This window comes from Heptranchias perlo, chromosome 2 (assembly GCF_035084215.1).
Source record: "Heptranchias perlo isolate sHepPer1 chromosome 2, sHepPer1.hap1, whole genome shotgun sequence".
Lineage (NCBI taxonomy): Eukaryota > Metazoa > Chordata > Chondrichthyes > Hexanchiformes > Hexanchidae > Heptranchias > Heptranchias perlo.
Window position 1 is genome coordinate 42,401,205 of NC_090326.1, and position 25,502 is coordinate 42,426,706.

General features: G+C 48.8%; 1 protein-coding gene across 1 annotated transcript in view; it reads left to right on the forward strand.

Moving 5' to 3' along the window:
* The window catches only part of acad11 (acyl-CoA dehydrogenase family, member 11), a 172,370-nt gene that overhangs the window by 96,944 nt on the left and 49,924 nt on the right, over positions 1–25,502 (forward strand). The window contains exon 14 of the mRNA XM_068001800.1: positions 20,953–21,019. Coding sequence (XP_067857901.1) covers positions 20,953–21,019 — 67 coding nt within the window. The remainder of the gene's footprint in view (positions 1–20,952; positions 21,020–25,502) is intronic.

Sequence of the window (25,502 nt, forward strand, 5' to 3'; positions counted from 1 at the left end):
AAATATAAGAAACAAAGAAAAGTGCACAAACACTAATTATGATTCTGTTACTCATCCCTGTTTTTCCGTCTGCCAGACATAAACAGTTGGAAGTAATCTTTATATATCGTCTTTACGACCTTTGATTGTTGAGGTTTCTCAGGGAAAAATAGGTTACTGACAGCTGAATATACAGTGGGAAGACACAGGTTTCACGCTGCTGTGTTCAGTGCACAAAGAAGACATTGTGCTTTAGCCATGGGCGTTGTTGCCTATCCTTTGATGCCCCTCACCTGGCAGACAGCAGGCATTACTGGTAAGTATCTTCATTCTTTGTTTAGTCTTGGATGATAAAACACAAAAAAAAGTTAAACCACCAGGGATCATAAACGAGATCTCAGCAGGATGTTTGTCATTTCAAATTCGTAGATCTGAAACCGGTTACTCATTTACCATGGGTTTCAAAAACAAGTTTCCTTGTGTCAGAAATTGCTGGAAATGCGCAAAGTTAGTGAACATCTGAAACAGAAAAGAAAGGTTCACATTTCAAGTGGGACCCTGAATTAACCTATTTTTCTCTTTCAGATACTGATGAACCTACTGCTACGTTTCCAGCATTTTATGTTCCTAATTCAGACTTCCAAAACTTGTGTTTTTTTTTAGTTTTACAATTTTCACTGAGTCCCATTTTCCTGTATTGGACTGTTAGGGGAATTTAAATAAAATGTGTAAATCTAAACAAAATTAGCTCGAACATAATATTAGATTTATTGAACAGCATCAAACATTTTAATGGAAAAGTTATTCAGCCATATGTATAATGATTTAAATTTTCATTGATGCAAAACAGGCCAGATGCGCAGTAACGTCTGACAGCTGGGGCAGTCCACCAATGCTCCTCCTGCTGCAAACAACGACTGCAACATCATGGAGCACTCCAGGGGGAAGGCTGCCCCAAGATTTTCGGACTCCTCACTCCAGCTGCTGCTGGATGGGGTGAGGAGCAGGAGGGAAACATTGTTCCCATCGGATGGGAGGAAGTGCCCTCCCTCCACCACCAGGAAGGCATGGTCGGAGGTGGCAGCAGAGGTCAGCAGCTGCGGCAACGTCTCTCGGACCTGGGTCCAGTGCAGGAAGAGATTTAATGACCTAACCAGGTCAGGCAAAGTGAGTACACTTACGCATTCTCCCACACTCCGTCTTCCACATCACCTCCACCACCACACAACCTCTTCTGCACTGCCACCACAACGCTCTCGCATCACTCCTCACATCCACTCAACTATCATCCTCACCTTGCCTGCACGTACTCACCGCCCCTGTCCCCATTCGAACACTACCACGCAATCCAATCCCCATACAATGGCATGGCCATGTGGCACACGCACCCTCCCATCCATCTCCCTCACGCTCAACCCACCCACACCAATGCATGCAGCGTCTCACCATGCAACCATCACTCAATCACGCCTTTGTGTTTTGCCTTGACAGGAGAAGAGATGCCAGAACGCCCGGGAGAGGGCATGGACCGGAGGGGGCCCGCCACACCAGGTGGTCCTAACGGACGCGGAGCAGCAGGCATTGGACATCAGCCGCACGCTGGAGTGCCTGTCGGTGGCGGATGCCGAGGCTGGGATTGCACAAATGGCCGGTGACAGAAAGCTAATACTCAGCACTCATGATAGCGAACGATCTTAGCATCACTTGGCATCTGCAGCACATCAACATCTGTTCACGTGCCTAATATTGCTTTCTGTTCTCTTGCAGGGCCGTCTGCGAGCGCTGTGAGCGTGGAGGGCGATTCCTCAGAGGACCTGCCGGCCTCTGAGGGTCCATCGTCTCATCCGAGCCTTGCATCCACCAGCGCAGATACACACACCTCGGTGGGTCCCCGTCCTCACTTAGTTGGGCTTGCACATGGTGAGTCACCACGCACATGTGAGCACGAGCGGACCCTGGTGGCAGGGGCAGCCGTGGAGAGTCCGCGTCAGTGGGAGCACTCTTCTCCAGGCTCTGCTCAGCTGGACCCAGATGCTGAACCCTGGGGGCCAGCCATGTAAAGGAGAGTCGTCGAGGGGCAGCAGCACATTGCCAAGGTGCTGGAACAGGTGCCACGTGCACTCTCCACAATCGTGCAGGTGATGGAGGAGTCCAACTCCTGCATGAGGGGAATAGTGGCACAGGTACAGGAGGGTATCTGCGAGATAGTGTCGCGGGTAGGTGCGGGAATGTCTGCGATGGAGGAAAGGCTAGCCTCCCTCGAGCGTCAAGCACAGCTCAGCAATGAGTCCATCCAGGCCCTGACAACGGCCGTCCGGATTCAGGGTGAGCAACATTCTGCCGCCTTAAACAAGCTGACAGATACATTACAGGTGGCCTTCCAAGGCCACACACAGGTCCTCCAAACCGCCGTCCAGCAGGGTGGAAGGAATGATGTGGGCCTGGGCCACGAGAGGGATGATGGTGAAAGGGGACATGGAAGTGGGGACACCACTCAAAGTGCCCCCACGTCTCACCCATTGCCCCCCTCTCAACCAGTACCCGCAATGCTGCCCCCCTCTCCAGGTGGCCGAGTCTGCCCCTGCACAGGTGCAGGAGGAGCAGTCTTTGGAGGTGCCCTCACGAGCACCGAAACCCAGAGGGCGTCGGCCCAAAGCATCTCATTGGTTAGGGTATGAACAAGAGCAACCTGCCACTACCTCTGTTGAAGCCACAGGGGTAGCACCACGTAGGGGTTCCCAGAAGCGCAAGGCGAAGGTGTTGTGAGCACAAAGGGAATGCACGAGGGTGTATGACGATCTGTCATGTTTTTATTTATATTTGTTTAGTGCACATCCACAATAAACCCCATTGTTATCACCACTGCTGCCACGTCTTGCCCATTCTTGACTGGCTTGTGCAATAGGTCCCTTTCGTGGGGCTCACCATGAAGACGAACACCTGGTCCCACCCATTGGGTCACACTACAGTGGGTGCAGGTGTAGTTGCGCCACTGTTCTGTGCAGGGGGCAGGGGAGGGGGGCTGGTGTGGCCGCTCCTCTGTCCAGGTGATGAGGTCTGGACTCTTCAGACAGTCTGATGTTAGGAGAACCGTTCACATATCAGTGCCTCCCTGGCCTCACGAGCAGCCAGGTGAGCCGCTGTTCTGCCCATGGGTCGTTCCTCCTCGACCTCTTCCTCGGCCTCAATATGGGTGGCGGATGTGGATGGGGCCTCCTCCAGCGGCATCCCTCTCCGTTGTGCCAGTTGTGCAGGGCACAACAGACGACTATAATGTGTCCCACTCTGCATGGCGCGTATTGGAGCGCTCCCCCAGAACGATCAAGGCACCTGAAGCGCATCTTGAGCAGCCCTATAGCACGCTCAATTGTAGACCTGGTAGCGACGTGGCTGTCGTTATAGCGACGCTGTGGCTCGGTGATGGGGTTCCTCAGAGGTGTCATAAGCCACGTGTGCAGGGCATATCCCTTGTCCCCGAGGAGCCAGCCCTTGCGGTTGTTGGGTGAGTGGAAGAGGGGAGGGATGTTGGACTCCCTGAGGATGAAGGAATCATGGCAGCTGCCAGGGTATCTGGCGCACACGTGTAGGAATCTCTTGCGGTGGTCACAGATGAGCTGAGTGTTGATGGAGTGATACCCCTTCCTGATGATGAACAGTCCTGGCTCGTGTGGAGGTGCCTGTATTGCTATGTGGGTGCAATCGATTACACCCTGCACCCGTGGGAAGCCAGCCACAGCATGGAATCCAACCGCCCTCTGCGTCTGGCTGTGGTCATCCATGGGGAAGTTGATATAGTGCGAGGCCCTGTGAAATAAGCCGTCGGTGACCTGGCTTATGCACTTGTGTGCAGACGACTGAGAGACCCCGGTGATGTCCCCGATGGCACCCTGGAAGGATCCGGAGGCGAAGAAGTTGAGGGCAGTGGTGACTTTGACGGCAACAGGTAAGAAGATGCTGCTTGGTCCATCCGGGAACAGCTCGGCATTAAGGAGACTGCAGATGTCGGCGACTACCTGGCGACTGACTCTGAGCCCCCATATGCACTGCTGCTCAGAGAAGTCCAGGAAGCTGAGCCTCGGTCTGTAGACCCTGTGGCGAGGGTAGTGCCCCCTGCGACGCATCTCTCTCTGCGGTTGCCCTCTCTCCTGCTGTGCCGGTGGATGTGCCACAGCACTGTGTTGTGGAGCTCCACGTGTCAGGAGCGGACGGCGAGGCTGGTGATGCTGTTCGTCCTCCGAGGAGGTCATGACTGCAACTACGGCGGCCCCCATCCGGAAGATGTACATCTGAGGGGGTCCGCAAGGTCGGTAAATGTGTCTGGACACCGGGGTAAGTGTGCGAGTTGGTGAATTTTCTTGTTAGGAGGAGGGTGGTGGAGGCCAAACTTTGTCCAAAGTGACAGAGTGGCCTCCTGCAATGAGTGAGGGTCTCCCCCACCCCCCCACCTGTCGAATGGACCTTTGCAGCTGCCACAGGCTGATGGCTGCAACACGTCCGTTTGAACTGGGAGTGTTTCCCCCAGTACGGGAAGCAGTCTCAGTTCATTGCAAAATCCCATCCCTCCTAATATAACAGGTCAATCAGGTCTGTAAACGACCTGAAATAGCAAGATAAATACAGTTAAGTGGCACCCCGCCGGCTTTAATTGCCTGCGGGAGTCCCACATGCGGGGGCTGCGCGCGCACGTCGGCGCGTCTGTGGGGAAACCCGGAAGTGGGCGGGTTGGAGCCGGGCTCCCGACCCGCTCCGGGATTCCCTGATTTTCGGAGCCCCCCCCGGCCAGGAACGCACCCGATAGCGAGTGCTAATATCGGGCCCATAGTGTACCTTATTATCTCTCAGAAATGTTTCAGAGTGCTTCACGTGCAATGAATCACTTTAAAGTGCAATAGCTTGTGATGTGAACAAATGTGGCCGCCATTTTGTGAACGGGAAGATCTCACAAATAGCCATGAGGGGAGTGACCAGTTAATCTGATTTGAACTTTTACTTTTATTTTCACGTTTGTTTTGTGCATACTGGGCCAGGCAGTTTATTCATTACGAATGTTGATAAGCCAAATAACCATTCTGTGTGTGTTGTGCAATGTCTTTCTGTTTTTTTCCCATTTTGAAAGTTTGGGAGATAAAGGAAATAATATACACAGGATTTGTGCCTGTGTTTGTTTTGTTGTTGACTTTCATCGTACTTCCAAGTTAGTTCAGATTGATTTAATTATGCCTATTTATTTTCCAAGCAACTAAATCTAGATAAGGTGTTAAACCAGATATTGGTGTGTCCATGGCAGGAAAGACTCAGATCACTATGTTCTCTTTTTTTCTGTCACAAAAACGTGAAGTGTGAGATTGTAAAGTATCCCATTAAAGTGTGCAAGTGGACAGTGTGGTGCTATTCACAACAAATGGGGAACAGGCAAACGTTCAGCTGTGAGGGCTTCCTTTGATTCACCTGGCTATTTTTCTATTGGTTTTAATGGGGTGCTAGAGCTTTTGCTGGCAATCCAAAGGTAAACCTGCTGGATTTGCTAAGGCCAGCTGCCCTAGCATCCCAGTAAACTCAATGGGGTGATTTTAGGGGCAATTGCGGGTGTGTAAGGGGCGGGTGGACTCCGAAAATCACGGAAATCCCATTCGGGTTCGGAAGCCGGCTCCAACCCGCCGACTTCCGAAAACGGAAGTCCCGCCGGCAGTTAAAGCCGGCGGGATGACAGTTAAAGAGCCAAATGTACCTCATTGAGGTACTTAAAGCACTTTACCTGTGACAGATTAAGTACTTAGAAAGATTTTTAACTTACCTGGGCGGCTTGCCCACCGCTTCTGATTCACATGAAGGGCTGGATTAGGGAAAAAGAAACTAAATAAATTAAATAAAAAACCATAGATGGAAGTGAAAATACTACACGAACCTGCCTTTGCACCCTGCTCCGATGTCCGATGTCTCCTTTTTCACCCCCCTCGATCTTCCCCCCCGATGTCCTCTCAATCTTCCCCTCTCTGCCCCCCCCCCCCCCCCCACGATCTTTCAGTCCAGCGCCGGATGACATCTCACTCTCTCTCTCCCTCTCTCTCTCTCTCTCTCTCCCCCCCCCCCCCCCCCCCTTCATGTTGCAGCTCCTGACAGCAGCCAGCCTGTCAATCAGTCACGCGCACCTTAACCTTCACCCCCTCACCCCCCACCCCTGCTGCCAACCCACCACCATTTCAAAATCGAGCCCAATATAAGCCTTTCTTCATTTTGGTTTAGCACTGTAGAAGTGACAGATTTTTACTGGGGATTTTCTTGTCATCGGCCTTATTAAACCCAGCAAGTCTGCTTTGGTGTTGCTGTTGGTTGCGCAAGATACATATACCAGAAGCTGACAGCTCTACTGCATCACTAAACCAATGTGAAAGTAGCCATAGTAAGATCTATCACAGACACAGTTTTTATTACCGTTTATTTTTACACTTATACTTTTTCCCAGCTGGCATTGTATTGTCCGTTCAACTGCATAACGCCATATTGTATTTGATTGTAAAAAATTAATGTGCGTCCTCAGTTGTTCCTTCTGTGAACCAAGTTATTTGTAGAAGCTGTTTAATTTCAGAAGATTTGAGCCCGGAAATTGATTTCCTGCCTCATTGCATATTTTATTTTCATTTTGTGTCCTGATTTGAGGCCCACCGACTGCCAATCGAATTCTGTTTTCAGTGCATACGAAATCATGGAGTGAGGAAAGACTAGTTGGCTCATTAAACTCGCTCCTTTTAGCAGAGTGCACGCAACCTGCCGTGAATTCCATCCAATTTAATCAATCTCCCGAGGGAGGTGAATAATCAAGGGTAAAACTTCCAAGAGAAAATGGCAGCATTTCTCCCTAATCTCCAAAGGTAATCGAGTGAAAACTTCAGAATATCAGTTGAACATTACAAGATACAATATTCAACCTGGGGGCGGATGCATTTCAACTGAGATTTCCACAGTGCGAGTACATTGAACTAATAGGGATATGCCCTCGGAGACTTCAAGAAAGATAGTGACAACTTTGATTTTGAAATAAATGAGGTTGTTCGTTCACTAATTTACGGTATCTATCATAGTTTCTATTCATAATCATGGTTCAAAAGATTATAGGGAGGGATACTATGTAAGAGTGAGCCACACTTAATTTCAGTGGAGGTCACTTAATTGACTTACCCGCTCCGTTATGTGACCGGGCTCCTGATGATACAGTTGAACCAGTAGTACAGTACATAATCAGTACCTAAATACATTGATGTGAGGAGTGAATAAATGTGCTTAAATAATATACAAAGTGATCAGTTAATAACACTTTCAGTCTGTTGTACAATACTTGATCACTTGGGCCTTTCTCTGTGTAAATCTGTGATTATCATCAATTTTTCTGTTGGCTTGTATATTGTGTGGCTGGAATTTGAGAATGTAAATAAGAGACTTTAAATGTTGAAAAAATATGTAAAGGAAAAGAAAGAACTTTCATTTCACAACCTCAGAAACTCCCAAAATACTTCATAGCCAATGAAGTACTTTTGAAGTGTAGTCACTGTTGTGATGTAGGAAACACAGCAGCCAATTTGCACACAGCACGGTCCCACAAACAGCAATATGATAATGGCCAGATAATCTGTTTTAATGATGTTGGTTGAGGTATAAATATTGCAGCAAATAAGAGAAAGCACGTATGAAGAAAATTTTGTAGTCTCAAAATCTACCGCAATGTCTTTAGAAAACCAAATGAAGCTGCAAAGGGTAATTGATAAGAAAATGAATTCAGTGTCAGTAAACGGTGATATATTTTGGTGAATGAAAGCAGGCTCGGTGCTGTGGAAGAGCTGACAGATTTGGGGATATACAGTTCACAGGACATTTAATGCAGCACCTCAGGTTGATAAGGCTGTAAAAAAAAAAGCTAATGAGATTCTCGGTTTTCTCACAGGAGGTATAAAATGTAAAAGCCAAGAGATAATGAAGCGCCTATATAAAATCTTAGTAAGACCTCAGAGTACTGTGTACAGCATTGGCCTCCACACTAAAGAGAGGATATTGAGGCTTCAGAGAGGGTACAGCGAAGATTCACTAGGATGCTTCCTGTTATGCGATAATACAAATATGAAAAAAACTTGATAAACTGAGGCTTCTTTCATTGGAACAATTCGGATTACGGGACAATATGATAGAAGTGTTTAAAATTATGAAAGGATGGGGCAGGGTAGATAGAAGCAGACTGTTCCAATAGTAGGCCTACAATGAGTGGATTTAGAAAGAAGGTTTAGAACAGAGCTAGAGAAACATCTAGCTAAATTGGGTTCTCTGCCATTTTGCCAGGGTTTCTGCTGGAGTTACAATGGAAGACCAGCAGAACCCCTGAGGAATTTTGACCCCATCATCTTTATAATAAGTGACTGAAATATTCAATCCTTAGTATAATAGAAAACTACTTGCTATTTTCAGGGTTTTTAACCCTTTGTTCCCTCAAAATCTAAACTTTTCTATGCAATTTTGTTTTTGGTTAGTGGGAGGCAGACTGACCTTACACATATTAGAGTTATTTAAGAGTGGTGCGGTCAGACCACATTACACCATTTGATTTGGACTGAGATTTTTGCCTTTTGCTTTGTGGTACTCCTATAACCTTCTAATTCCACGGGGCAGTTTTGACCCTACCCGCCTGGCGGACACTGGGCCTCTGCTGGTCTTGTCTGACTCTCTCAGTTAAAATACCCCGGGTTACTTACCCGGCAGAAAGCTGTCCAGATCCTGCTGGAACCGATTTTTACTCAGACTTCTGGACGGGTGGCTAAGCCACCCGCCCAAAGCCAGCGGGGTCCTTCTTTAAAAATACAGTTCTGGGTCCGATGACATTAATTGGACCCCAACGGCATCTTAACTCGAACCCGAGCGAGGATGCTGCTTTCCCCCCAGGCTGAAGAAAATCAGAAGAGGATTGGGACATGAACAAGCCCTGAAAGGTAAGTTTATTTTTTGCTTTTCTTTGTGGAGCCAGGAGGAGCAAAAGTATTCCTCCGGGCCACGTAAGCTAAGTTTAGGCCTCTCCTTTCCTGGATGCCCCTGGCCCCATACCCTTCTATCAGACACTCCTGGAACCCACTCACCGTCCCACGCCTACCCGTACAAGACTGTAGCAATGATTAGTTTCAGAGTTTGGTTCATGTGAGAACAGTGAGGATATCAGAACTTCCAAAATGCCACTTTAAAAAGTTTTTATCTTTAACAGATAGTTTTCCACACCCTGCCATGGAGGATCTTTGCAAGACACATTGCTTCTCCCCCCCACAAGACTATGCTGTGAGCTGTTTCTAAAGCTCCATGTCCACTTTAGGTGTGCTGGTTAGATTCATATCACCACACATTAAGGATGAACCCAGTATTGTGCTCCTGTATATACCAGTATCGCAATGTGCCTGCTCATGCTTGGACTTGTTTTGCTCTGTTGAAGCTGCAAGTTTACCTGAAAGAGGCACACAAGGAGGTCTCCACAGAACGAGTTCTATACATGGGCGATTCTTCGATTCCATTATTCTACGAGGCAAAACTTCTTCCAGACCATGGGCACGATTTTATCGAGGGGGAGGTGGGGGGGGGGGGGGGGGGGGGGTACAGTGGAAATTCTGATGGGAAACCCGAAAGTACGGGTTTTCCGGACGTCTTTACGATTTTGATGTAAGTATGTCTTTTATTTTTTTTTGACAATCTCCCGCCTGACAGGCCGGCCTCATTGACAGACTGGTCTTAGTCGGACAGGAGAAGAGGAAAGAGGACATGAACAGGTAAGTGTTAGATTGGGGGGGGGGGAGGGGGGTGGACGCATCAGTCATCGGGGGTGTCGGCCATCACGGGGGGAGTCGGAGATCGTGGGGAGGGGGGTGGTCGGAGATCGCGGGGGGTGGGTGCAGGGTCAGCCTGCGATGAAGTGGAACAGTACCGGATGCACCATTGCCGTGGGGGTATGGAATGTTCAGCCGAGGGGTGCACAAAGTGTTTACTGAAATCACCTGGCACTTCAACATCTTCTCGGCTAGACGTTACTTTTGAGCAGGAGCCTCCCCTTCCTTTTCCTCCTGCTCTTGCCTGTGTTTCCGTCTAGAACAAAACTCATACCTTCCGGCCAATTGCTTAAGTTTACAGTTTGCAGAAGAAGTTCTCATTCCATTTATCAAGGGACCGCATCCTGGACACTCCACACCAGCGTCCATGTTTTCATTTGTTCCATCTACCTACCTAAAGTCTCTTCCATCCAGGTGCGCACTGGGATCACAATATTCTGGTACGAAACAATTTCCCTGCCAGCATAATGGGTTCTGGGTGTGTGATGCAGCTCGTGGTGCATTCCTCCAGTGTGAAACAGCTGTTGGCCAGAAGGTACTAATGGACACGGATTTAACGAGGCAACCAATATGGGAGCAATCAGCAATTTTAATAACCAAGTACAATTAGTTTCACACGATAAAGAGGCAGTAAGTACTAAAGAAGGATATTACCTCAATCCTTTGGAGTTGTCTCTTTGTTCTGCTCCTGCTCTACCCATTCCCCCTTAAGGCGGTCCTTTATATATCTCCAACCCCATGAGGCATCCACGTGACCATGACATGTCCCATCCTCAGCCAGATAGTGGTACTGTAAGCTCTATTACCCATATATGCACATGCTTCCATTTAGCTCCTTCCTGATTTTTTTCAGCAGACACAATTTTAGGCAAGCTGCAGTGAGTCAGCTTAGGATTTCACCAATGAGCTACAACACAGGCTGTGTGCCATCACCATAGCAGACAATGCAGCTTGGAGTTTGGTTGTTAAACACATCAGACTGTGTATATCAATCCCATGCCGGCAGGCAGCCACGGGCTACCTGATTTCCACGAGGCCTGTTCCTTGTGGGAAGTGGACCAGCAGTATGGTAATGAGGCCCGGCGGGTAAAAAATAGCTGCGGCCTCATGATGATGCAGGCGGGAAACTAACTGAGTCCTGCGGTTTCCCGTCGGAAATCTGCTGGGAGTTAAACTCAACCACCACATGCTGCTGTAACACAGCATCCAAGCTTCTGTCACTACCGCTCATTAATCAGCCACCGGTAGATGCGTATTGTGCCTGCAGTGATTTGCCCACCTATTTGTAATTTTTTACTGTAGGAGAAGTGCCAAACAGGGGCATGGCTTTGCAGCATTTGATTTTAGTGCAGTAAGGGAAGAATCAGTGAAGAAATGAACACTCCTTTTCATTAGTGAAGACAGCAGCATAAGGAGACAAAAAATCTGAGGAAGGTCTATTATAGCAACTGACATAGGCGAGATGTGCAAAGGTTTCAGTGAAAGCTGGTGGGGCGACTGTGACAAAGTCCGGATTGTATGCTGTTTTGAAATAACACTGATGGTGATTCCACTTACACCACTTGAAAGCAGGTTTGTCCAACTCAAGCCAACCTTGTCGTGAGGTATTATCCTTGAAATGGCTGTATTCAATTTCTTGTAGTGGTTTTGTATCTGTGATGCTCTGATAAACACCACCTGCACGTTCCCCTCCAAGTCACACACCATCCCGACTTGGAAATATATCGCCGTTCCTTCATCGTCGCTGGGTCAAAATCCTGGAACTCCCTTCCTAACAGCACTGTGGGAGAACCTTCACCACACGGACTGCAGCGGTTCAAGAAGGCGGCTCACCACCACCTTCTCAAGGGCAATTAGGGATGGGCAATAAATGCTGGCCTTGCTAGCGACGCCCACATCCCATGAATGAATAAATAAAAATAACAACTCCAATGGCTTAAAAGTTTACGAATCTTCCATTTAATGCAATGAATGATAACTGCAAGGCACAACAAGGATGATCACCTGTAAGATTTACAAATTCTTTGGAAGCTGATTCTACTGATCTAGTTCCTGCTAATCAGAAATGCAGTTGAGACTACACAGCTTAACTGTAGCAAATGCAGGCTGGTTTAGCAGAAACAGTGCGAGACTGCTTCGAGAAGTGGTCTCATATTGTTTGGACTAGGCAGCAGCTGCAATATGCAACTGGGGCAAAGTGAACTTTAAAAAATTTCCCAGATGGCTGAACTATTTAAACGGTGTAACGTTAGCAAAGGGCTTTTCCAGTGTTAAAAGTTTCCTCGGTGTTCCTTGGAGTCCGAGAGATGAGCGCAGTGTAAAAGGAGAGTCCCGAGAGCGAGAGGAGAGTCCGAGAGGTGAGCACAGTGTAAAAGGAGAGTCCGAGAGTGAGAGGAGAGTCCGAGAGGTGAGCGCAGTGTAAAAGGAGAGTCCGAGAGTGAGGGGAGAGTCCGAGAGGTGAGCACAGTGTAAAAGGAGAGTCCGAGAGCGAGAGGAGAGTCCGAGAGCGAGAGGAGAGTCTGAGAGGTGAGCGCAGTGTAAAAGGAGTATCCGAGAGCGAGAGGAGAGACCGAGAGGTGAGCGCAGTGTAAAAGGAGAGTCCGAGAGCGAGAGGAGAGTCTGAGAGGTGAGCGCGGTGTAAAAGGAGAGTCCGAGAGCGAGAGGAGAGTCTGAGAGGTGAGCGCAGTGTAAAAGGAGAGTCCGAGAGCGAGAGGAGAGTCCGAGAGGTGAGCACAGTGTAAAAGGAGAGTCCGAGAGCGAGAGGAGAGTCCGAGAGGTGAGCACAGTGTAAAAGGAGAGTCCGAGAGCGAGAGGAGAGTCCGAGAGGTGAGCACAGTGTAAAAGGAGAGTCCGAGAGTGAGAGGAGAGTCTGAGAGGTGAGCGCGGTGTAAAAGGAGAGTCCGAGAGTGAGAGGAGAGTCCGAGAGGTGAGCACAGTGTAAAAGGAGAGTCCGAGAGTGAGAGGAGAGTCCGAGAGCGAGAGGAGAGTCCGAGAGGTGAGCGCAGTGTAAAAGGAGAGTCCGAGAGTGAGAGGAGAGTCCGAGAGGTGAGCACAGTGTAAAAGGAGAGTCCGAGAGCGAGAGGAGAGTCCGAGAGCGAGAGGAGAGTCTGAGAGGTGAGCGCAGTGTAAAAGGAGAATCCGAGAGCGAGAGGAGAGATCGAGAGGTGAGCGCAGTGTAAAAGGAGAGTCCGAGAGTGAGAGGAGAGTCCGAGAGCGAGAGGAGAGTCCGAGAGGTGAGCGCAGTGTAAAAGGAGAGTCCGAGAGTGAGAGGAGAGTCCGAGAGGTGAGCACAGTGTAAAAGGAGAGTCCGAGAGTGAGAGGAGAGTCCGAGAGCGAGAGGAGAGTCCGAGAGGTGAGCGCAGTGTAAAAGGAGAGTCCGAGAGTGAGAGGAGAGTCCGAGAGGTGAGCACAGTGTAAAAGGAGAGTCCGAGAGCGAGAGGAGAGTCCGAGAGCGAGAGGAGAGTCTGAGAGGTGAGCGCAGTGTAAAAGGAGAATCCGAGAGCGAGAGGAGAGATCGAGAGGTGAGCGCAGTGTAAAAGGAGGGTCTAGAGAGCGAGAGGAGAGTCCGAGAGGTGAGCGCAGTGTAAAAGGAGAGTCCCGAGAGCGAGAGGAGAGTCCGAGAGGTGAGCGCAGTGCAAAAGGAGAGTCCGAGAGCGAGAGGAGAGTCTGAGAGGTGAGCGCAGTGCAAAAGGAGAGTCCGAGAGCGAGAGGAGAGTCCGAGAGGTGAGCGCAGTGTAAAAGGAGAGTCCGAGAGCAGGAGGAGAGTCCGAGAGGTGAGCGCAGTGCAAAAGGAGAGTCCCGAGAGCGAGAGGAGAGTCTGAGAGGTGAGCGCAGTGCAAAAGGAGAGTCCGAGAGCAGGAGGAGAGTCCGAGAGGTGAGCGCAGTGCAAAAGGAGAGTCCCGAGAGCGAGAGGAGAGTCTGAGAGGTGAGCGCAGTGCAAAAGGAGAGTCCGAGAGCGAGAGGAGAGTCTGAGAGGTGAGCGCAGTGTAAAAGGAGAGTCCGAGAGCGAGAGGAGAGTCCGAGAGGTGAGCACAGTGTAAAAGGAGAGTCCGAGAGTGAGAGGAGAGTCCGAGAGGTGAGCGCGGTGTAAAAGGAGAGTCCGAGAGTGAGAGGAGAGTCCGAGAGGTGAGCACAGTGTAAAAGGAGAGTCCGAGAGCGAGAGGAGAGTCTGAGAGGTGAGTGCAGTGTAAAAGGAGAGTCCGAGAGCGAGAGGAGAGTCCGAGAGCGAGAGGAGAGTCTGAGAGGTGAGTGCAGTGTAAAAGGAGAGTCCGAGAGCGAGAGGAGAGTCTGAGAGGTGAGTGCAGTGTAAAAGGAGAGTCCGAGAGCGAGAGGAGAGTCCGAGAGGTGAACGCAGTGTAAAAGGAGAGTCCGAGAGTGAGAGGAGAGTCCGAGAGCGAGAGGAGAGTCCGAGAGGTGAGCACAGTGTAAAAGGAGAGTCCGAGAGTGAGAGGAGAGTCCGAGAGCGAGAGGAGAGTCCGAGAGGTGAGCGCGGTGTAAAAGGAGAGTCTGAGAGCAAGAGGAGAGACCGAGAGCGAGAGGAGAGTCCGAGAGGTGAGCGCGGTGTAAAAGGAGAGTCTGAGAGCAAGAGGAGAGCCTGAGAGGTGAGCGCAGTGTAAAAGGAGAGTCCGAGAGCGAGAGGAGAGTCCGAGAGCGAGAGGAGAGTCCGAGAGGTGAGTACAGTGTAAAAGGAGAGTCTGAGAGTGAGAGGAGAGACCGAGAGCGAGAGGAGAGTCCGAGAGGTGAGCGCGGTGTAAAAGGAGAGTCTGAGAGCAAGAGGAGAGTCCGAGAGGTGAGCACAGTGTAAAAGGAGAGTCCGAGAGTGAGAGGAGAGTCCGAGAGCGAGAGGCGAGTCCGAGAGCGAGAGGAGAGTCCGAGAGCGAGAGGAGAGTCCGAGAGGGGGAGGAGAGTTTGAGAGGTGAATGCAGTGTAAATGGAGAGTCCGAGAGCGAGAGGAGAGTCCGAGAGCGAGAGGAGAGTCCGAGAGGTGAGCGCGGTGTAAAAGGAGAGTCTGAGAGCGAGAGGAGAGTTTGAGAGGTGAGCACAGTGTAAAAGGAGAGTCTGAGAGTGAGAGGAGAGTCCGAGAGGTGAGCACAGTGTAAAAGGAGAGTCCGAGAGCGAGAGGAGAGTCCGAGAGGTGAGCACAGTGTAAATGGAGAGTCCGAGAGCGAGAGGAGAGTCCGAGAGCGAGAGGAGAGTCCGAGAGGGGGAGGAGAGTTTGAGAGGTGAATGCAGTGTAAATCTAAGGCAAGTCATGGCAGCAGAGCCCGCACCCATGATATGCTGCTCCTGCACTATGTGGGAAGTCATGGACACTATCAGTGTCCCTGGCAACCATGTGTGCAGGAAGTGTGTCCAGCTGCAGCTAGTGGCCATCCGCATTTCGGAGCTGGAGCTGCGGGTGGATTCACTGTGGAGCATCCGCGATGCTGAGACTATCGTGGATAGCACGTTCAGTGAGGTGGTCACACCGCAGGTAAAGATTACACAGGCAGAAAGGAAATGGGTGACCGCCAGGCAGAGTAAAAGGACTAGGCAGGTAGAGCAGGAGTCCCCTGGGGCCAACTCCCTCTCAAACAGATATACTGCTTTGGATACTGTTGGGGGAGATGGGTTATCAGGGGCAAGCAGTTCGTGGCACCACGGGTGGCTCTGCTGCACAGGAGGGGAGGAAGAAGAGTGGCAGGGCTATATTGATAGGGGATTCAATTGTAAGGAGAACAGATAGGCGTTTCTGTGGCCGCAAACATGACTCCAGGATGGTATGTTGCCTCCCTGGTGATAGGGTCAAGGATGTCACGGAGTGGCTGCAGGGTATTCTGGAGGGGGAGGGTGAACAGCCAGTAGTCGTGGTCCACATCGGTATCAACGACATAGGTTTAAAAAAAAGGGAAGAGGTTCTGCAAGATGAATTTAAGGAGTTAGGAGATAAATTAAAAAGCAGGACCTCAAAGGCAGTGATCTCAGGATTACTACCAGTGCCACGTGCTAGTGAGTATAGGAACAGGAGAATAGACCAGATGAATGTCTGGCTGCAGGGATGGTGTAGGAGGGAGGGATTTAGATTCCTGGGACATTGGGACCGATTCTGGGGAAGGTGGGACCTGTACAAGCGGGATGGTTTACACCTGAGCAGGACCGGGACCGATGTCCTCGTGGGGGTGTTTGCTAATGCTGTTGGGGAAGGTTTAAATAGAATGGCAGGGGGATGGGAACCTGAGCGGGGAGACAGAGGAGGGGGAAACGAGGATAGAAACAAAAGACAGAAAGGAAAGGAGCAATAGTGGAAGGCAGAGAAAACAAGGGTGAAAAACAAATAGGGCCATAGTGCAAAATAAAACTAAGATGACTAGCAATCTTAAAAAGACAAGTCTAAAGGCATTGTGTCTTAATGCGCGGAGCATTCGCAATAAGGTAGATGAATTAACAGCACAGATAGATATTAACGATTATGATATAGTTGCGATTACAGAGACATGGGTGCAGGGTGACCAAGGATGGGAACTGAACATCCAGGGGTATTCAATATTTAGGAAGGACAGGCAAAAGGGAAAGGAGGTGGGGTAGCGTTGTTAGTAAAGGAGGAAATCAATGCAATAGTGAGGAAGGATATTGGCTCAGAAAATCATGATGTGGAATCTATATGGGTGGAGCTATGAAACACCAAGGGGCAGAAAACGTTGGTGGGGGTTGTCTATAGGCCCCCAAACAGTAGGGGAGGACATTAAACAGGAAATTAGAGACGTATGCAAGAAGGGTACAACTATAATCATGGGTGACTTTAATATACGTATAGATTGGTCAAACCAAATTAGCAATAATACTGTGGGGGAGGAATTCCTGGAGTGTGTACATGATGGTTTTCTAGACCAATACGTTGAGGAACCAACTAGAGAACAGGCGATCCTAGACTGGGTATTGTGCAATGAGAAAGGATGAATTAACAATCTTGTTGTGCGGGGTCCCTTAGGGAAGAGCGACCATAACATGATAGAATTCCTCATTAAGATGGAGAGTGAAGTAGTTGAATCCGAAACTAGGGTCCTGAATCTAAATAAAGGAAATTACGAAAGTATGAGGTGCGAGTTGGCTAGGATAGATTGGGGAACTTTACTAAAAGGGAGACGGTGGATAGGCAATGGCTAATATTTAATGAACGTGTGCAGGAATTACAACAATTATTCATTCCTGTCTGGCGCAAAAATAAAACAGGAAAGGTGGCTCAACCGTGGCTTACAAAAGAAATTAGGGATAGAATTAGATTCAAAGAGGAGACATATAAAATTGCCAGAAAAAGTGGCAAGCCTGAGGATTGGGAACAGTTTAGAATTCAGCTAAGGAGGACAAAGAGATTGATTAAGAGGGGAAAAATAGAGTATGAGAGTAAACTAGCAGGGAACATAAAAACTGACTGTAAAATCTTCTATAAATATGTCAAGAGAAAAAGATCAGTGAAGACAAATGTTGGTCCCTTACAGTCAGAAATGGGGGAAATTATAATGGGGAACAAAGAAATGGCAGAACAATTAAACACATACTTTGGTTCTGTCTTCACAAAGGAGGACACAAATAACCTGCCAGAAATGTTAGGGAACCAAGGGTCTAGTGAGAGGGAGGAACTGAAAGAAACCAGTATTAGTAAAAAAATTAGTGCTAAGGAAATTAATGGGGCTAAAGGCTGACAAATGCCCAGGGCCTGATCATCTACATCCCAGAGTACTAAAGGAAGTGGCCCTGGAAATAGTGGATGCATTGGTGGTCACCTTCCAAAATTCTATAGACTCTGGAACAGTTCCTACAGATTGGAGGGTGGCAAACACTTGGAAGGCATTAATGGGATTGGACAAAGTCAGCATGGGTTTATGAAAGGGAAATCATGCTTAACAAATGTACTGGAGTTTTTTGAGGATGTAACTAGTAGAATAGATAGGGGAGAACCAGTGGATGTGGTGTACTTGGATTTTCAGAAGGCTTTTGATAAGGTCCCACACAAGAGGTTAGTGTGCAAAATTAAAGCACATGGAATTGGGGGGAATATACTGGCATGGATTGAGAATTGGTTGACAGACAGGAAGCAGAGAGTAGGAATAAACGGGTCTTTTTCCGGGTGGCAGGCAGTGACTAGTGGGGTACCACAGGGATCAGTGCTTGGGCCCCAGCTATTCACAATATATATCAATAATTTGGATGAGGGAACTAAATGTAACATTTCCAAGTTTGCAGACGACACAAAGCTGGGGTGGGCTGTGAGGAGGATGCAAAGAGGCTCCAATGTGATTTAGACAAGTTGGGTGAGTGGGCAAGAACATGGCAGATGCAGTATAACATGGATAAATGTGAGGTTATCCACTTTGGTTGTAAAATCAGAAAGGCAGATTATTATCTGAATGATGATAGATTGGGAAAAGGGGAGGTGCAACGAGACCTGGGTGTCCTTGTACACCAGTCGCTGAAAGCGAGCATTCAGGTGTAGCAAGTAGTTAGGAAGGCAAATGGTAAGTTGGCCTTCATTGCAAGAGGATTTGAGTACAGGAGCAGGGATATCTTACTGCAGTTATACAGGGCCTTGGTGTGACCACATCTGGAGTATTGTGTGCAGTTTTGGTCTCCTTATCTGAGGATGGATGTCCTTGCCATGGAGGGAGTGCAACGAAGGTTTACCAGACTGATTCCTGGGATGGCAGGACTGTCTTATGAGGAGAGATTGGGTTGACTAGGCCTATATTCACTAGAGTTTAGAAGAATGAGAGGTAATCTCATCGAAACATATAAAACTCTAATAGGACTAGACAGACTAGATGCAGAGAGGATGTTCCCGATGGCTGGGGAGTCCAGAACCAGGGGTCACAGTCCCAGGATAAGGGGTATGCCATTTAGAACCGAGGTGAGGAGAAATTTCTTTACTCAGAGGGTGGTGAACCTGTGGAATTCTCTACCACAGAAGGTAGTGGAGGCCAAGTGATTAGATGTATTCAAGAAGGAGATAGATATATTTCTTAATGCTAAAGGGATCAAGGGATATGGAGAAAAAGCAGGAACTGGGTACTGAGTTAGAAGATCAGCCATGATCATTTTGAATGGCGGAGCAGGCCCGAAGGGCTGAATGGCCTACTCTTGCTCCTATTTTCTATGTTTCTATGTTATTAAGTGTCAAACCAGTATCTACAGTATAATTGCAAAAGGGAGTTAGAATAGGGCCAATTCACCCTGAGCTTCAGAGAGGCCAACAGCTTCACCCCAGCCCACCCCCAGTATGTTGTAGTTCCCAGGCGATCAGTACAGTCAGCACTTGGCTAAAATGCAAGTCCTGTCAGGTTCGAATCTTAGAAATGTCGCAATCATTTGTACGTTGATTAGAGACATACTGAATTTGTTTATGCACACATGGGAACAGTGTAAAATGGAAATATAATGTGGTGCTGCTGCTTCACTCAGCTCCAAAGCAGGCATCAGTGTCAAACCAGGACCTGTCGTACAAAGGGATTATTATTTTGTTAGACTTTAGCTAAACGCACCATAGACTTGATTGCCATAATGTAAAATGTGAGCTGCAGTTGGGAGCACAACAAGTTCCATTATTTCTGGCAGGGATACCGATGTCTGATACACAATTTTCTGACCGTAAGTTTCCTTTAATATGGCAATGGATATGAATATATCAGCCAATACCTACAAACTGAGTAATGTCCTGGCACCAGATCATCAGTAAAGTTCTACAGTTTGCATGTACAGGTTAAAGGGGATAATTCTCCGAGTACATGCTGGTGAGGGGGCACCTTGCCCACTGCCAGCTCACATAAGATAATCATGGGTGCACAGCGGTTGAGGCTCCCATTCCCAGTCGGTACTTGGAAAATACCTCCAATTTCATGCCGTGTAAACCTGTTCAGGCATTGCCTTATTTTGCATCTTTGGTCAAATTCTATTAAAAGTGTTGGAATACTGGAACAAAACTGAAAATGTAATTTTCCACTTCCAATTTTGACTTAACCACAATGGATTCAAAGGTAGCTGGGGGATGGACAGTTGAGAAGATGGCTGAGGGCGGTGGTGGTGGGGGGAACTGGTGGGTATCAGCATGCTGGTGAACTAATGTGTTGGGCCACAGACTGCTATGGTTCTCCTTCTTACATATGACTTGATGTGGTGAGATCAGGCTGGCGACTGGCATTGACAGAGGTCTGTGATCATCTGGTGTCTCCCAGCACTCAGGCAGGAACAATGCAGGCTGTGGGGGACACTTGGAACCTAAAGCAGGCCAAATACTCTGTGTGTGTGTGTGTGTGTGTGTGTATCTAAAGTGATACAGCTGGGGATATGAGGGGGTAGAATTCCAATCTAGACTGTGAACTAAAATAGAATGCCTAATTAAAGAATATTGCAGTATTACTATTTTGTTTATTCAGTGGTCATGGTTCGAGTTAATAAAATGTATCTGATTCTCATAGAATTATTTTTCCACGTTATATGATTGAAAAGGTATTGATAGTTTGAAAGTTACAAAGGGCTTTACAGCACAGTGGGACGACACTTTGGCACCATGTGTCGATGAGGTTTAGAATGCTGAGAAAAGGTTTGGGCCCGCAACCCCCCCCCCCAATAACACTGTGTTGTGTCCTTGATCTCAGTCATGTTGGTTTAGGGAGGTACCAGGCTAAGGCCAAGCTCTTTTTCACGGGTAGGGTATGGAGGAGAATGAAGCATCGGGGGGCTCATCCCTGAGCCTGCTGATAGTTGATTCAGGGCCACCTGCCTGCCCCTTGGCCGTAAATGGTGTGTGATGTGGGTGGACCTGAGAATAGGAACAAACACAAATGAAATTGCAAAATGACTGCTGATAATGGATATTGACTATTCTGGCGACTGATGTCTTAATCTTAAATATCATTAAATGCACTTTTCTGCTTCGTGTAACAATGATATACACAGAAATGTAGACTGAGTGCGTTTAAGTATTCATACATGAACTTCACCAATCGGAAGATGCACCATAATAATTCATACCAGTGTGTAAGTTTCTCCCTCACATTGAGAGGATGTAACTACGCTTATGATTTATACACCAGATTTTGCAGTACCACGGCACCAAATTTGGATTTATCTTTATTTGCTTATTTCTCTTCTTTTACAGGAGCAGGGAACCCAAATTGTAAAATAGCTATTGTAATGGGCAAGACTGAAAATAAACATTTTCCAAGGTAAGAAAAAAAAATCGGCATTTGGTCCAATTAAGTTTTAACACACTAAACGGGTTATTTTCCAGTCCTGATGCTAAAGTACAGTTGGCTGGAGAATGTTACAGAACACCTCCCTTTCCATCTGCTGCATTGGAGTTGCTTTTGCAGGATATATAAGATATTAAGGGAACAGATAGGGTGGATAGAGAAAGACTATTACCGCTGGTTGGGGATTCTAGGAGTAGGGGGCACAGTCTAAAAATTAGAGCCAGACCTTTCAGGAGCGAGATTAGAAAACATTTCTACACACAAAGGGTTGTAGAAGTTTGGAACTCTCTTCCACAAACGGCAATTGATACTAGCTCAATTGCTAAATTTAAATCTGAGATAGATAGCTTTTTGGCAACCAAAGGTATTAAGGGATATGGGCCAAAGGCAGGTATATGGAGTTAGATCACAGATCAGCCATGATCTTATCAAATGGCGGAGCAGGCACGAGGTGCTGAATGGCCTACTCCTGTTCCTATGTTCCGATAAGTGTAGGTAAGAAAGGGTTACCCTGACAGGGTCTGCACAAATGTGTGCACTCAACTTGAAAGGAGGTGGTGCCACAAGTTAGTGCTGTATCCACCACCCAAAGGACAAAGGAGCAATAGATATAACAATAGTAATGTCCTCAGGAAGTCTGCTAAGGTAAGGTTAGGAGGTCTTTCCCCATAGCCAGTACACATGCCGCAAAGAGTTTCCTCTCAACTTGTAGCACTACGACTGAGGTTACACGCTGAGCCCTCAGAACACATTACAGCTCTTTCAAAGCTTCACCTGCAGGCCAACACTGCAGCAGGGCACTCCTTACTGCCACTTAAAATGGGAACTATTGACACATTTGCATTTGGAAAGGTGAATCCACAAAGCAGGCTTACAACATAAACGTAGCTGCATGGTTCATATTCATTGACTCACACATAAGCTGGAATAGAGGGCGGACACTCGGGTTCTCACTCGTGTTCTCTTCACACACACTGGAATACAGGGCGGACTCTAGGGTTCTCACTCGTGTTCTCTTCACACACACTGGAATACAGGGCGGACACTCGGGTTCTCACTCAGGTTCTCTTCACACACACTGGAATACAGGGCGGACACTCGGGTTCTCACTCGTGTTCTCTTCACACACACTGGAATACAGGGCGGACACTAGGGTTCTCACTCGTGTTCTCTTCACACACACTGGAATACAGGGCGGAGACTAGGGTTCTCACTCGTGTTCTCTTCACACACACTGGAGTACAGGGCGGACACTCGGGTTCTCACTCGTGTTCTCTTCACACACACTGGAATACAGGGCGGACACTCGGGTTCTCACTCGTGTTCTCTTCACACACACTGGAGTACAGGGCGGACACTCGGGTTCTCACTCGTGTTCTCTTCACACACACACTGGAATACAGGGCGGACACTCGGGTTCTCACTCGTGTTCTCTTCACACACACACTGGAATACAGGGCGGACACTAGGGTTCTCACTCAGGTTCTCTTCACACACACTGGAATACAGGGCGGACACTAGGGTTCTCACTCGTGTTCTCTTCACACACACTGGAGTACAGGGCGGACACTAGGGTTCTCACTCGTGTTCTCTTCACACACACTGGAATACAGGGCGGACTCTAGGGTTCTCACTCGTGTTCTCTTCACACACACTGGAGTACAGGGCGGACACTCGGGTTCTCACTCGTGTTCTCTTCACACACACTGGAATACAGGGCGGACTCTAGGGTTCTCACTCGTGTTCTCTTCACACACACTGGAGTACAGGGCGGACACTCGGGTTCTCACTCGTGTTCTCTTCACACACACTGGAATACAGGGCGGACACTCGGGTTCTCACTCGTGTTCTCTTCACACACACTGGAATACAGGGCGGACACTAGGGTTCTCACTCGTGTTCTCTTCACACACACTGGAATACAGGGCGGACTCTAGGGTTCTCACTCGTGTTCTCTTCACACACACTGGAATACAGGGCGGACACTCGGGTTCTCACTCGTGTTCTCTTCACACACACTGGAATACAGGGCGGACACTCGGGTTCTCACTCGTGTTCTCTTCACACACACTGTAATACAGGGCGGACACTAGGGTTCACACTCGTGTTCTCTTCACACACACTGGAATACAGGGCGGACACTAGGGTTCACACTCGTGTTCTCTTCACACACACACTGGAATACAGGGCGGACACTCGGGTTCTCACTCGTGTTCTCTTCACACACACTGAAATACAGGGCGGACACTCGGGTTCACACTCGTGTTCTCTTCACACACACACTGGAATACAGGGCGGACACTCGGGTTCTCACTCGTGTTCTCTTCACACACTGGAATACAGGGCGGACACTCGGGTTCTCACTCGTGTTCTCTTCACACACACTGGAATACAGGGCGGACACTCGGGTTCTCACTCAGGTTCTCTTCACACACACTGGAACATAGGGCGGACACGAGGGTTCTCACTCGTGTTCTCTTCACACACACTGGAATACAGGGCGGACACTCGGGTTCTCACTCGTGTTCTCTTCACACACACTGGAATACAGGGCGGACACTCGGGTTCTCACTCAGGTTCTCTTCACACACACTGGAATACAGGGCGGACACTCGGGTTCTCACTCGTGTTCTCTTCACACACACTGGAACATAGGGCGGACACTCGGGTTCTCACTCGTGTTCTCTTCACACACACTGGAGTACAGGGCGGACACTCGGGTTCTCACTCAGGTTCTCTTCACACACACACTGGAATAGAGGGCGGACGCTCGGGTTCTCACTCGTGTTCTCTTCACACACACTGGAATACAGGGCGGACACTCGGGTTCTCACTCGTGTTCTCTTCACACACACTGGAATACAGGGCGGACACTCGGGTTCTCACGCGTGTTCTCTTCACACACACTGGAATACAGGGCGGACACTCGGGTTCTCACTCGTGTTCTCTTCACAAACACTGGAATACAGGGCGGACACTAGGGTTCTCACTCGTGTTCTCTTCACACACACTGGAATACAGGGCGGACACTCGGGTTCTCACTCGTGTTCTCTTCACACACACTGGAATACAGGGCGGACACTCGGGTTCTCACTCGTGTTCTCTTCACACACACTGGAATACAGGGCGGACACTCGGGTTCTCACTCGTGTTCTCTTCACACACACTGGAATACAGGGCGGACACTCGGGTTCTCACTCGTGTTCTCTTCACACACACTGGAATACAGGGCGGACACTCGGGTTCTCACTCAGGTTCTCTTCACACACACTGGAACACAGGGCGGACACTAGGGTTCTCACTCGTGTTCTCTTCACACACACTGGAGTACAGGGCGGACACTCGGGTTCTCACTCGTGTTCTCTTCACACACACTGGAGTACAGGGCGGACACTCGGGTTCTCACTCGTGTTCTCTTCACACACACTGGAATACAGGGCGGACACTCGGGTTCTCACTCGTGTTCTCTTCACACACACTGGAATACAGGGCGGACACTAGGGTTCTCACTCGTGTTCTCTTCACACACACTGGAATACAGGGCGGACGCTAGGGTTCTCACTCGTGTTCTCTTCACACACACTGGAATACAGGGCGGACACTAGGGTTCTCACTCGTGTTCTCTTCACACACACTGGAATACAGGGCGGACGCTCGGGTTCTCACTCGTGTTCTCTTCACACACACTGGAATACAGGGCGGACACTAGGGTTCTCACTCGTGTTCTCTTCACACACACTGGAATACAGGGCGGACACTCGGGTTCTCACTCGTGTTCTCTTCACACACACTGGAATACAGGGCGGACACTCGGGTTCTCACTCGTGTTCTCTTCACACACACTGGAGTACAGGGCGGACACTCAGGTTCTCACTCGTGTTCTCTTCACACACACTGGAATACAGGGCGGACACTAGTGTCCACACTCGTGTTCTCTTCACACACACTGGAATACAGGGCGGACACTCGGGTTCTCACTCGTGTTCTCTTCACACACACTGGAATACAGGGCGGACACTCGGGTTCTCACTCGTGTTCTCTTCACACACACTGGAATACAGGGCGGACACTCGGGTTCTCACTCGTGTTCTCTTCACACACACTGGAATACAGGGCGGACACTCGGGTTCTCACTCGTGTTCTCTTCACACACACTGGAATACAGGGCGGACACTCGGGTTCTCACTCGTGTTCTCTTCACACACACTGGAATACAGGGCGGACACTAGGGTTCTCACTCGTGTTCTCTTCACACACACTGGAGTACAGGGCGGACACTAGGGTTCTCACTCGTGTTCTCTTCACACACACACTGGAATACAGGGCGGACACTAGGGTTCTCACTCGTGTTCTCTTCACACACACTAGTATACAGGGCGGACACTTGGGTTCTCACTCGTGTTCTCTTCACACACACTGGAGTACAGGGCGGACACTAGGGTCCACACTCGTTCTC